Here is a 13,703-nt window from a genome sequence, read left to right as displayed (position 1 = left end):
GTCAAAGCTAAGCACAGTAGAGCCCACCTTTAATCTAAACACGTGGGAGGCAGAGGCAGGGAGCTCTTTGTGAGTTCTAGGCCAGCCTGGTCTACAGAGTGAATTACAGGGCAGCTAGAGCTATACAGTGAGACGCTGACTTAAAAAAAATTTAACTAATTAACAAATTAAAATATATAAAAATAGGGTGAAAAGTAAAGCTGAAAGAACATCAGTGGCTAGTCTGAGCCAGAGTTGGGAGTTCTCTGACAGGAGAAAGTAAGATATTAGTCATTTACTTCAAGTCTATGGTAAAAATATATGAGAAAGTTAGGATCAAGGTCATAATATGTAAGACTCTGTCATCTGGCGATTATTTGGCTTTCTCTCAGAGCAACTATGTGGCAGTGTCAGAAGTCTCTCAGCATACTCTGAAATGGTCTTTGCCCCAGATATTAAAAGATTAATGAGGCCAGTCAATAACTTTTCTCCAGGCGTTTACAGTGCTTAGGTGGTGGAGACTTAGCGGAAAATTTACATTTGTGTTGTTTGTGTTTGACCCTCACAATATCTATATTCTAAAGGCCTTCTCTGTTCACCTAAATCCTGATTTGTCTTGAGACTTTGGTCAATACAGCATCTATAAAAACAAATGACTGTCATTCCTTCATGAGTTATGAGTTATAATACCCAAAACATTACAACTTGAAACTACAATGTAGGATTCTACACCCTGTCTATGTGACGCTGGGGATAAAATCTAGGGCACTGTGTAGCTAAGTAAGCCCTCTACCAACTGAGCTACATCCAGCCTCAAAGGAAAGAATGTTAAGCTTATCTGTCTGTCACTGGAAATATTACTGGTTTTAAGTAATGTAAATAGTTTTTTCCAAACAAGAAAGCACCATGCCTTAAACTTCAACCACAGAACATTACTTTACCAATGATTCTGATAAAAGAGCCTTGGCATCATTCCATAATTCTGAAAACTCTTCTCTATTGGGGCACAAAACATTCTAAGCAATGGGACTGATTGTGTTTTTGACATGATATGAAATTTAATCTATTCATTCTCTCTCTCTCTCTCTCTCTCTCTCTCTCTCTCTCTCTCTCTCTCTCTCTCTCTTTCTCTCTCTCTCTCTCCTCTCCTCTCTCTCTCTCTCTCTTTCTCTCTCTCTCTCTCTCTGTCTCTCCCTCTCCTCTCCCTCTCCCTCTCTCTCTCTTCTCTCCTCTCCTCTCCTCCCCTGCCTTCTCTCTGTCTCCCCCTGGGTGGAAGGGTTGTGAGACAGTTTCAGGTAGTTCAAACAAGCCTTAAGTTTGCTATGCAGCCAAGAATTCCTTTGAACCCTTAGTCTACCTCTCTCTTCTTCCCAAGTGTTGCTATTATAGGTGTAAGCCGCCATTCCTAGCTCAGGCTCTTTCCTTGAAAGTGACAAAATACATATATCAAAGAATATACCTGTATGGTACCAAACTTACTAATGGCACATCAGAACACCACAATACTGACTGCTCCCTGGTCTTCAGATTGAAAATGACACTGCCTGAGAGTAGTATTCTTTATCTGATGGCATATACACAATCCGTCATTCAATATTGCATTAAACTTGGTTCTTCAATCAGTTCTTACTGCGAACTGATATTTCAAAATAAGTACTACATTTCTAAGTCCACGTGCTCATATGTCACGGTATCTGCTATCCCCTTTATCCTTTCTTGAGCTGTTCTGCGCTCTCTGTGAAGAATGTGTCTAGCCAGTCAAGTGTGAAGGCACAAGCTACACAGCTAATTGATCCTGGGCAGTGATCAGGTCTCACCCAGGACAAATGACTTTAGCCACAAGTCAAACAAAGTGCAATCAAAGACTGAGTCAATACCTAACCTTATCCACATGTCTTCTTACTACTTCGAGTTCTATGGCTATATTATATGTAGCTAGTGCCACCACCCACATTCTTATTATATAGATGAGGTATTTTTATTATGATTATTTTAAGTATATTCTGGAGTTTTCCTTTTAATTAATACTAGATGAGTTTAAAGAACATGTCTTTCCTAGAAATGTCACCAGTAAAATGCATCCAATTTTTCCTCTAATGTGGCCCATAAAACTTATTTGATTAGCAGTACTATAGAGGCCAAAGCCTTTGTATGCAGGCACTCAAGCATAATTTAATCATTTTATTTAAGCATGAAAAAAATTATTTGAAAGCTCTGTTAGGTAAAATATCCCTGATTAGTTTAAACTTACATTTGAAGGTATATTAAAAGTGAAATGCATCGCAGAGTGCTCAGTAGGCAACGGAATCGTGTTAATGTCCTCACAGTAGTCGCCAGTAAGTTAAAGACTGTAGTGGCCGAGAATGGAGGGAATAACCACCTCATTTTAAATAAATATTTTAAAAGATTATTTTAAAGCAAATTCTGTTTTGTGCAATGCCTTTTTCTATTACCAGGATTTTCACCTATGGAAACCTCTTTTCATAGCCAAACAAGATGAGGCCCTAATTGCATAACACTATTTATCTGCTGAAGGTGAAAGTGGTGGCAGCGAATGAAAATGCACATTAGGCAAGAGATTGTCAAAATAGAAAATTGTTTTATTTTTTTATTTTTTTATTTTGTGTTTTGTTTTTAAATAACCCACTCACATTAACAAAAGGCTGCAGTAGCTTCCAAATTATAGGATGTTATTTTTAGTGGAAGTAGTTCAAAATTCATACTGGAGCAGATGTAGCAGTTCAACAAAACAGCTCTTCAAATCCTGCACAAATTGAAAACAGGAAAACTGATTGCATTTCTCTTATCACTTCCCTCTTCTGAATTGACACTTTTAGCCTTCTGAAAATTTACACATGGCTTTCATCTCAACAGCACCTGCTGATCAAATGGAAACCTAACATTTTCCTGAGAACGGTCTAAAAGACTAGTCCTGTGCTAAAACACTGCAGAGGGCATCCACTCGTGGCCTATGGCAACAGTGACTGTCTACTATGCCTAAGTCATGGGCACTAAACTTTTTAAGAACTATGTTTAGCCTCTTCTGGTTTTACTCTATACCTATTTTTGGTGTGGCTCCAAGTTCTCGGACCCAGTGTCCACCTAGCACTTGGTTTTATTATGCAGAAACTATGTGAATGTATTTAAATCGCCAGGGGACAAGAAGAAGAAGACAGCAAAGTATATTATGGCTGCGTCTCATTGGAAACCATATAAATCCATACCACTCACTGTCTGTGGACACACCTGCACAGGAGGAAGTCACATCCCATTCCTTTCCTGATTCATCCACCAAAAGCGACCGCAGAGAAGGCAGAGTCGGGCTCTATGTCTGCAGAGACCCTAAGTGCTGTCTTCTAAGACAGGTGCTAAGCTGCTTCAGTACCCTAGAGTAGAACAAAATGGCTAGCAACCAAACACAAGCTGGCCATCTACTGTAAATATCTCCAGGGAGAGTACAGGGAAATCTTGGAAATGGGTGTTCTTGTATGCAAAATACTCAAGATGGCTCACTAAGTTGCTTCCCTGAATTTGTGAACAACCATGCATTTCCATGTAATATACAGTTCTAGGGAGAATGACTGATATCCCTCAAGGCATGCCATCTGACAGTTCCTTAACCAAAAATAGTCCTCCCCTTCTGACCAAAGACCAGCCTTTCCCCTTCTGCCTGGGTGATAAGGTAACCCGAAGGCAGAAAAGACATTCAGGAATCTGTGTGCCACTGTGACCAGTCGCTCTGTGAATTTCCGTGTTTCATCACGGTCAGAGGCAACAGCAAACCTGCAATGTCAATATGTTCAGTCAATGGAAGCAAAATAATGGGACTTATTGTCTTCCCCAATCGATCTGCTGCTGTCAACAAGGAAACATGGCCCTCTGGCTTTAAACAAATTCTAATTAGGCTTTTAGTTACTGGCTGGCATCTATGTACCTGTCAAAACACCTATCTTCAAAAAAAATGTATGGGTGGCAAAAGCAAGCATTTCGTCTTCTTTTAAGAACCTTCTAAAGTTTATAACGTGAATTTTTGAAATACATTCATGAGTCAAGTGACAACTTGCTTCTTTTCTTTTTTCCACACTGACTTCAAGCAAAAGATGGCATAGTTCAAATACAAAATATAATCTCTCTCTACCCGACTTAGAGTGATGCTGGACCTTCTAGCCAGAGTTGTACCAAATCTACCATTCTCCTCCGTCCATATTAAAAGTGAGCTTCATTAGCTGTTCACACTCCTTCCAGGACCCAAAGCATCAGTTCACCAGCTGTTCAAAACAAGCCACACAAAACCAAACACAGACGCCGGAAGACCTCAAAGCCTCAGTCCTGAACTCACTATCAACCCTAAAGAGGGATAAGGTGAGGCAGGTGCGAAAGTGCTGGGGAAGCAAGCATGCATAGGGAAGCAAACACTGCCAGTCATTTGAACCGCAAAGTTCCCTCGGTCCTTCTTCTCTTTACCAAGAGAGACCCTGTCACCTCAAAATCAAAATAAAATAGAGCTAATCAAGTTGTTAAGAGTTCTTCCTCTCTCCTTTACATCTGAGGGCTTCAGCGTCCGATCAACAAATAATCTATTGTTCCCCCTTTATCGAGTCTCTTTAAACCTATTCAGACTGGCAACACTAAACCCAATTAAAGATAAGGCCCTCAGTAATCTCACCTCCGTGAGTCCCCGTCTGGATAGCAGAGGTGATGGGAGATAGTGCGGAGGCCAGGGCCGCTGCCTCCTCCTCACCCCCGCACAACAAAAGGCAGATCCTCTCTCTCTCTCTCTCTCTCTCTCTCTCTCTCTCTCTCTCTCTCTGTGTGTAATCTTTAAATGTAAATTCCCTCTGGCAGCTAAGAAGAGCGCCCGATAACAGGTTACATCTTCACTTCCCTGGCTCTTATCGGCTCCGGATCGTTGGGGGGCCGCCCCCACGCCGCGCCCCGCCCCACCGCCCCTAGCCCGGCCGCGGAGATTACCTTCCGGCGGCGAGCGCGCGAGGCGGCCGGCCGCGCGGCCCCCACACAGCCGCTTTGTATTCATTAAACACACATCGGAGCTTATCAGAAGTAAAGGGCTGGTCGAGATGGCACATTGTGTGTGAGTGAGTGTGTGCGCGTGGGAGGGAGAGGAGAGGAGCCAACGTGCATCAGGGTGATTACAATATCAGCAGGGCCCAGATGGAGGCAGGAAAATAAACAGAGGGTGCGTGCGAGACGGAGGGGAGAGGGAGGAAAGTGGGAGAGAGGGAGAGGGAAGAGAGGGAGGGGAGAGATGCAGGCTGAAGGAAAAGACAGGGTAGAGATTCAGGGGCGGAGACCGGCCTAGGATGGGGTCAGAGAGTGAGGACAGCTACCCAGAAAGGCTGGGAGGTGATGGCAATCAGGGCTACAGGGTAATTCGAGCCCTCGAATCAGCCCCACCTCCCAAATATTTGGATTCGCCAGCCCCGTGGATCCACCACACTAGAGGCTCCGTCAAGGTCAGCGGGATCAAGAGATCTCTGTGGTTTTGACAGTGACACCTTCACCACCTCACCTCCATCCAAAAACATATTTGGCAAAAACAAATCTAACTGTGGCCACACAACAGCCCGGAAGTCAGCCAGGACGACCTCCTGTGGGAGTTGTCTCTTTCTATTGACCCCCATAGACCAAAACCCAGCCCCCACCCGCCCCCACACACGAAGATACAGGAGAGATACGAAAGAGCCTCCACCCCCTTTCACGCTTCTGACTGTGACCCAGCTGAAGATGCAGGGCAGCCAGTGTCATTGTGATAAGGAGGACCACTTGTGATTGGTGGCTACAGGTGACTCAGACACCTGCGCCACCTCCAGAAAGTCGTGTTGGGGTAGGAGCTTCCTTCTGTGTACATCCCAGAGTCTGTTTGGGAGGTGGGAGTTCGAAATTGAGGCAATCAATCTCGGCTTGAGCCGCCTCACAGCTCTTCACCCACCCAGAGCCTGAGCATCAATCAGAGCAAGCAAGGGCTAAAGCTCCACCAGCGGGCCAGAGTTCCTCCTCCTCCTCCACCCTAGCAGGGTCAGGAGGAGGATACACCTGAGTAGTCCTCGGGGAGCCCCTTTTCACTTTTAAATGCACCCATCAGACAATCTGAACATCTGAACAGATCCTTAATGGAGTGCGGATAATGCAGCAAAGGAGGGCTTCTCATTGGGGGGAGGGGGCGTTCGGCGGGGTTGTGTTTCTAGGCACTGAAGCCTGGTTAAGAAGCCTTTCCTGCACTCCGGAGAGGGAGTTCAATAAACCACAGAATGGCACGGCATACACTGCAGCCACAACTGCTGTGAAACTTGGGGTCGTAAAATAGCTTATATATGAAGTCAGTAGTAGGTGACAAAATGGGGCAGGAACAGGGCTAATGAGCTGAGAAAGAGAAGAGCAGAGCGGTAGGCATATTGTAAGAGTGGCTTTGTTTCATCAATTCACCTAGCCTAAAACAACAAAACTCCTCTTATGTGCGATGGACCCTCCCTCCTCCCCCCCCACTCCTGCTCCCACCCCCAAGAAAAGAATCAAGGGAAATTTGATAGGTAACACAAAGTGAAGAAAGCTGGGCATGGTGGGGGAAGGGCATGTGTGAAAATCTTGTCATAGAATGAATGCCAGATAAAAGAGGTTCGGCTACAATCCTCCAGTAATCCAATAATGTGGAAAGCCTCGCAGTATCACTGCACAAGAACAAGGTAATATTTCTCCATAAATCTTCAAAAAGTGACCAGGTTCAGTAGTTAGAGACTGGGTGCTGGGGACAGGAAGTAAACCACTTGGCAGGCTACATGACACAAGCAAGTGAGCTCTGAATGGGTGAAAATATCTGTCATCCCTACATGTTTTACATTTAATAATAGACTTCCAGAATTTCCTTTCAGCTCTGGTAAAGGGTGTCCTTTCACCTCTCATCTCACTATGATAGAAAGCTGCATTCACAGTAGACAGCAGCAGCCACTGTAGTTAGATCAGCTTGGGCACAGACTGTATGTATACAAACACCTTGAAATCCAATGCAACTCAGGAAATGGGGAAAAATACACCATACAATGCTCACTGGTTTTTTTTTTTTTTTCTCCCATTACGTGCTCTGTTACAATGTGCTAACAAAAATGCACTAAATGCATATGTACAGAAATATCACAATGAAACCCATTATTTTATACAATTATTATATACAAAAAATGAAAAAAAGTTCTAATGTGGCTTTTAACCTCAAAAAAGACATATTTTTCTCTAAAAGGTATCCCAAAGACTAGACACAAAGAAAACTGCAGAGCAGGTAAACCATCTATGTTCTTGTTTTTGTGAAAATACAGTGTTGCTGCTCTGGTGTGCACTGACTTCAGGCTCCACGCCACTTCTAAACCAAGGATTTTGCTTCAAAGCATTCAATTTAAAAAATGACAACAACAAAAACACTCCCCCAACACTCAGGAGACTGATACAGGGGGGTTAGTATGTGTTACAGGCCAGTCTGAGCTCTATTAGTAAGTTCTAGGCCAGCCTGGGCTACAGAATGAGATCTTGTCTGGAGAAAATCAAAACAAAAACCAAAGCAATATAGTAGTCAAGAATTATTATCATGGGCTGAGTATCCAAAAGAAAGCAGTACCTAGAATTGCAGACAACTTAACAATCAAGCTCAATCGAAATTTTAATTTCCAGCCAATACTTTTCTTGATAATGGGTTACCTTCTTGTGGAAGCAAGGAGTCCATCTGCCCCAGGCAGATAAGTTTTGAAACATTAATCCAGATAAAAATCTAGCATTTTCTTTCTTTCTTTGAGTATGTGAAGTCTAGTGTGCTATAATGTGAGAATTCCAACATATGACCATTATGGCATTATATCTCATTGCTCAGCTTGTCATTATTTCATTTGTAATTCTTATGTTAATTATGTTCATAATTACTATAAACAGATGTGGTAGACACTCCTGTGACCTTTCATTGAAGCATGCATTCCTCACTCATTCTGTTTTAATTTCTCATGGATGTGAAGCTGAAAATGCAGAAAAAGAAAAAAAGGCTTTCTAATTTAAAAAAAAAAAAAACTCTTTCTATGCATAAGTTAGCACAGGACCTCCCTTCATCTGCAATTCAGAATATGAAAATATTTCTGGCATTTAAGCTGCTTTACACTGCACGTATCTAAGCAGCTGAACCCACTGCTGCTTACTAACTTGTAACTACAGACGCCAAACAAAGGCTATACCACCCATGTCCAAGTTGCCGTCTTTATTTTTCTTTTAATATCACAGTCAGCGCAGCACAATTGTGCCCCAAAACCAAGTGCCCAGCAGCTACATAACAATTTATTTACTCATGACCCAACCATCATCCTCTTTACATAGAACACATTTACAATAAAATCAGTATGGATTTCATTAGCTGAAAACCTCCTCGAATTTCATTTCTTTTGGCCTCAATCTATAATTAGTGTGGACAGACAGGTGCAAACCCTTCTCCTCTACAGATGGCTACTGGAAATGGTGCAAAGCAGTTCCTTCTGTTTAAGCAACACAGAGATAACCTGCTCTGTCTTATCATTTACAATTACCTCCATTAAACTGAGCTAATGTTTGCTTTAATAAAATGTTCACTGTTCTTTAAACATTATTTAGGAACTCTTATATTAATGGCTGTAAAAAGGTGAGGTTGGAAGGTGTCTCTTTAGATAATGACAAATATCTTACTGTGGATAAAATGTCCTCTTTGATGGATAATAGTCTGAGGTTCACAGAGGTTTTTGTAGTTGATTTATCATTTATTGGCTGGCTTATATAAAGAGGGACAGATAGAGTTTTGTAAAGGTTATACAGGTGACAAACACAATTTAACAAGTAAAACAAGAAAGAGCAATGCCCCCCCAACTGAGTTTAGAAGTTTGAAATGTTTGTCTACATTCTTGATGATTTTGAGTTGGTACTGAAGTCTGCAAGTGTTAAAATCCCTGACTGTTGTCAACTGACACTCCCGTTAGCCTGATTGTATGCATTTACTTAACTTTCAATAGATTATTCTTACAGCCTTCTTCCAAAACACATTGAATATTCCTAACTGAGTCTAAATGACTTTTGTAAACTCATGATTTAAACCTCATTCTATAATAAGTAACTTATACAAAACAAAAGCTCAGTTCACCCTGCTTTTGCTATCAATACCGACCAAAGATCACAATATGGTGAATAAGGTATCCATATAATAAAAACCCTTGACATGCCCAAACAGGAACAAACAAATAGCCTTTCCTTCTCACATAACTTACAGTAACAGGCTCCAGCAAAATGCAACTGACTTGGTTTTTTTCACATGCAAATTGTGCAGGTGCCAATTTTTCAGACTGCTATGCTATGAGGGGCTATGTTGCCTGCATAAAACCTCAATGAAGAAGGCTTTGCATTCAGTGCCTGGCAGCTGATGTTCATATCAAAGAAGTGAGAAACAGGATTTGACAGTGAAGAATGTCCTAAACTGACAACCACTGACCAGCATTCCTAATGGAAGCATTTCTTTCTCGTGATCCCTTTTCAATGTTTAAAAAAAAAGAAAGAGGGGGTAGCTAAGCCTCTATTTTACAATAACATAAATTATAATGGCACCTGACATTTGTGAGGCTCTTTACAATTTATAAAGTGTTTACCCAAAAATATTTAGGCTAACACCTCGATGGGAAATCTCTTCACTGGTTCTAATATCAAAGGCAATGTTCTCCTTCTTTCAGAAAAGAAGGACTGGGTAAGTATGACAAAACAGTAAGTCAGCTGTAACTTAAGGCTTGCTCTCCTGCTATTTCCAGGAACTTGCCATTTCATATTGCAGCTTCCACTGCACTGAAGGTAGGCCACTTCTTATTATGAAAGTCCTTGCAAAGACCATTTCAAACATCAAGTCATTAGCAGGTGCTGGTGGGTGAGAAAGGCTTTCCTCAACAAAGGAAAGCACCATGTCAGAGACTTCTGGTCTGCTTTGAGTTCTCCAAATATTGGAGAGAAGAGAAAAAAAAAATCCAGGCGCTCTCTCTGCTGCTTTTATTAAATGAGAACTGGACACCGGCACATTTACATACCAGAATTCTCCCACACAATATCTAGTTTTTCAAATAAAGGAGCTGCCGTTCAAATGGTTTGTAATTAATGGTTAAACAAATATTTTTAATATGAAGTCCACGAAGTTCATCTCATAGCATGGGCTTAGCTGAACCCCAATTGCTGTGTGCCCAGAATGGTGCCCTGGTAATTTTGTTGGAATTCTGTCTTTCCAAAGAATAAATGAAATATTAAATGTGAAATACAATATGATAAGAAAAATGTCCAACTTTCTTAATTCCCATCCTGGTTGGAAAATTAAAAAAAAAAAACTGTATCAAACTAAGATTCTAGTTAACATCATGTTAGACTATTGGACCTCTCTTTAAAAACTAATAGTAAAAAGAAAATGAAATCGCATAGCTATGTCTCTTCGTTGACAGCCACCATACTGCTCGAACTAGACAGCACTTTGAGAATTAATACAGGCATATGAATAGCACTGGAAGTGTGTTTTTGCTTAGCCACATTACAACTGACATAAACACCCAAACTGAGGCCATGCAGGCTTAGGAAACAATGGTGTGTTCTGCTCCTTTCTAAGGAATTGTGTGAGCAGGGAAGTTGGACACAACAGAGCACTTGCGTGGTCAAGGCAAAGTGCTGCAATAAACTAAAAGGAGGCCGGCAACACTAACAAACCGTTCATCACAGAGAAGCTGGTCCATTTGTATTCTGGGGAGTATGGACTCCCCGGGCATAGGACCAGTTCTTCTGTTCCATGCAAAGGAGGAGGATAATAATAAGAGCCACTGAGTGCACTTAAAAAACGGTACAGATGTTGAAAAGGAGACTGGGGGGCGGGGGTGGAGAATCCTGTAAAACACATCTTAGTTCACATAGAAGGTATAAAGAATGCTTCGGTCAGCAACCCGACCTTTATCGGGAGATAAATCAATGTGCAGCAGCTGTGGACATCCATTTATATACAGGCCCTGGGCAGATTAATTAAGGGAAGCGAAGTTAAAAAATTCAAGAGGGCTCAGAGTTACGTCAAGCACATGAAGTTGGTCTGGAGTGGCCTCTCCAGCTCCCCTGGTCCTCACTCCCTGGCTTTGGGCCTCTGGCTGTTCTTCAGTGTCTCTTCCCAGGGAATACTAGATAAGTCCTTTAAAGCTTCTTTCTGAGCGTTTTCCCAGGAAGCACCAGTCAGTGCTGGGGCACTCTGGGATTTGTGGTGCCTAAGGAAAGCTAAATTTGCAAGATTTCTCCACTACTCTTTGCAAGGGTCTAGGAAGGCCGAAGACTCCGAAGACTCTGGCCAAATCCTCCACTCTGTAACAGACTTTGGAGGAAAGAGGAGGAGGCAAGGCAGCTATTTTTAGTAACAGTCCTGGTTCACATCCTACTGTCCGGAATCATAACACTCAAAACTTTTCCAAAGCTTAACAGACCTCAAAGGGGATGGGGTGGGGTGGGGGGCAGTTTCCAAAACTGGACTTAACGATCTAACCGTTTTTGGCTTAAATCTTCCTGGTCAGGGTAAGGTTCGCCCAGGGAGAGGGTATAGATGTGGAGAGCAACCTAGACCTTCTAGATTCGCCCAGAGGATGGTGAATAGAGGGTCCTGGGAATCCACTAGCCCCGGGCACTGCCCCTGAGGGATTTTTGGAAAATGTAAGAAATTCGTCCGACGCAGCTTGGATCTGGATTTCTCTGGGCAGGAGCTACTGGGCACTAGGATCTGCACTGGGCTCGGAATAGGCGGGCGTCACCAGGTCGGGGGTACTATTGGATCACCCTGGAGGGCCCGGGCAGCTGGGCCATCAGGGCACTGAGGTACCTTAGAGGCGATGCTACCCAGGAGTCCCCGGCTGCGAAGCTCAGGACTTGCCCTCTGGCAGGAGACTTGGCTCAAAGAAGCCGCCTGAGCGTCCTTTTGGGGCTTTTCCATCAAAGCACTTCAGATACCGGAGTAAGGGGAAAGTTGTCAGGTAGGGCGCAGAGCGCTACGGTGCAGCTTAGAGGACCCCTACTCATTCCCAAGTGGCAGTCTGGTACCAAGTTAGGAATCTTCGTCTTGCTTCAAGGACTAAGGTGTCCACCATAAGAATGAGCCTTTCCCTTCCAGTTTTAAAAATCCACGATGCGGGTGTGATGCCACCTGCCAAACACACCGTTGGCACCTTGGCCAGGTGTTTAATCGAAGGAGACACGCTTATCTTTTTGGTCTCCTTTGATTAAAAAATTTAAAATAAAATAAAAAGAGTGTGTGGGGGCTCTAATATAAAAATGGGGAAAATGCTGCCTTGACTGCTCCGCTAAGTTCGGTGTCATCGCAGAATCCAGAAAACAGGATGTTCTTCCTTGCCCTGCCACGCCGTCCTACTCTAGTTGAGCGTCAAGTTCAGCCTGGAGCCTCTCGGTCGAATTAATCCAAACGAAGCTGACGGTCATCGGAATAACAATTAACAGTACCAGCCGGAGGCCGGCCCCAGCCACCCGCTCGCCTGCCCACCCGTTCGCCTGCCCGCCCGCCGACCCAGCCCGCCCGTAGGCACTTACACTGCACAGGGCCGGAGAGTCCCACCATCCGCCGCGGGCTCCCAGCTGCAAATAAAACTTCCTGCGGTCGGTGCCGGCCCGCGGGGCCAGAGGACCAGGGCGCGACGCCGCTTCCCTCGCGATGCCAGAGTGTCCGCGGCCACTCGCCCACGCGCGCTCGCCCGGAGGCTGCCTACACTTGCCGAGCGCCCGCGGCCGCGGCCGCGCACAGCAAGCTGCGGGGCGAGGAGCCCGGGGTGGCGGTCGCCAGCTAGACTCAGCCTGCGACGCGGAGCCCGGCGCGCGCCGAGCTCAGCTCCCCTCCTCCCGCCTCGCTCCCTCCCTCCGCTCTTCTGTTGTTGCTGCTGTGGCAGACGAATGTGATGTGGGGCGCAGGGGATTGCCACTGTCACAGGCGGCGTCTGCGTCCGCTTCGCCCGCCCTCACTCGCTCTCGAGGAAGGCGACTGCATTTATCTGCAGGGCGTCCAGGCGTCCGCCGGGGAGCAGGAGCGCCGCGCGCAGCGCACAGCGCCCACAGCGCCCGCACCAGGCCGGCTGCGGCGCGCGCCCGCACCCGGGGGCGCCGTGGCCGCTCGGGAGGGAGGCTTGCGGCGGCGCGGCCGCGACCAGGTGCGGGAGGCTGGGCGGAGGTGGGGGGGGGAAGCTGTTGTGGGGGAGGTGGAGGTGGGAGACATCTGTGTCGTGCGGGGGGTCACGGAGGTCAAGTATATGTTAACAATGGGCAGACCCGGCTCGCTGGGGTGCGCTGGCGGGCCGGGGGCCTGGCTCCCAGCCTAGCCCTCTGTGGTCCCGGCTGGACAAGGGGCTGGTTCCCTAAGGATGCTCTCCTGGGCTCGGGACGCGTTGGCCGCCGCGGTGCCCTGCAGTAACCCAAGACGACCACTTTCCCTAGCCATCTGGAGCTCTCCTAGCTGCCCTGCCTGTGTCTCATCACTGGCTGCAGAGACAGCTCTGCTAGAAATCAAGCCACTCTCAGATCTCTCTAATCCCCTTCTGTTAGCTGATTTCCAGACTGACTATTTGCTTTCGCATTAGATAATAGCCTTAGAGAAAACAATTATCATTTCTTTTCCCCCCTTTGTTTTTCTACTTCTCCTGTAGTATACCATTAAGAGAGACCTC

At 45.1% G+C, this 13,703-nt stretch overlaps 1 protein-coding gene across 4 annotated transcripts in view; it reads right to left on the bottom strand.

Moving 5' to 3' along the window:
* Runx1t1 (RUNX1 partner transcriptional co-repressor 1) overlaps positions 1–13,068 on the bottom strand; it is a 150,651-nt gene extending 137,583 nt beyond the window's left edge. The window contains exon 1 of one of the 4 annotated variants that reach the window (XM_051160497.1): positions 12,580–13,068. Coding sequence is in view for 1 of the 4 variants with exons in the window: in XM_051160502.1 (XP_051016459.1) it covers positions 12,580–12,607 (28 nt within the window). In the remaining 3 variants the exon portion in view is untranslated. Of the gene's footprint in view, positions 1–4,645; positions 4,766–12,579 lie in introns of those variants that run through there. The other 3 variants (XM_051160502.1, XM_051160499.1, XM_051160512.1) reach the window with 3 other exon arrangements.
* Positions 13,069–13,703: the final 635 nt, after the last annotated feature.

The sequence above is a fragment of the Acomys russatus genome, chromosome 2 (assembly GCF_903995435.1).
Source record: "Acomys russatus chromosome 2, mAcoRus1.1, whole genome shotgun sequence".
Lineage (NCBI taxonomy): Eukaryota > Metazoa > Chordata > Mammalia > Rodentia > Muridae > Acomys > Acomys russatus.
The sequence above is the reverse complement of the archived record's forward strand: the minus strand, read 5'-3'. Positions and strand labels throughout refer to the sequence as shown.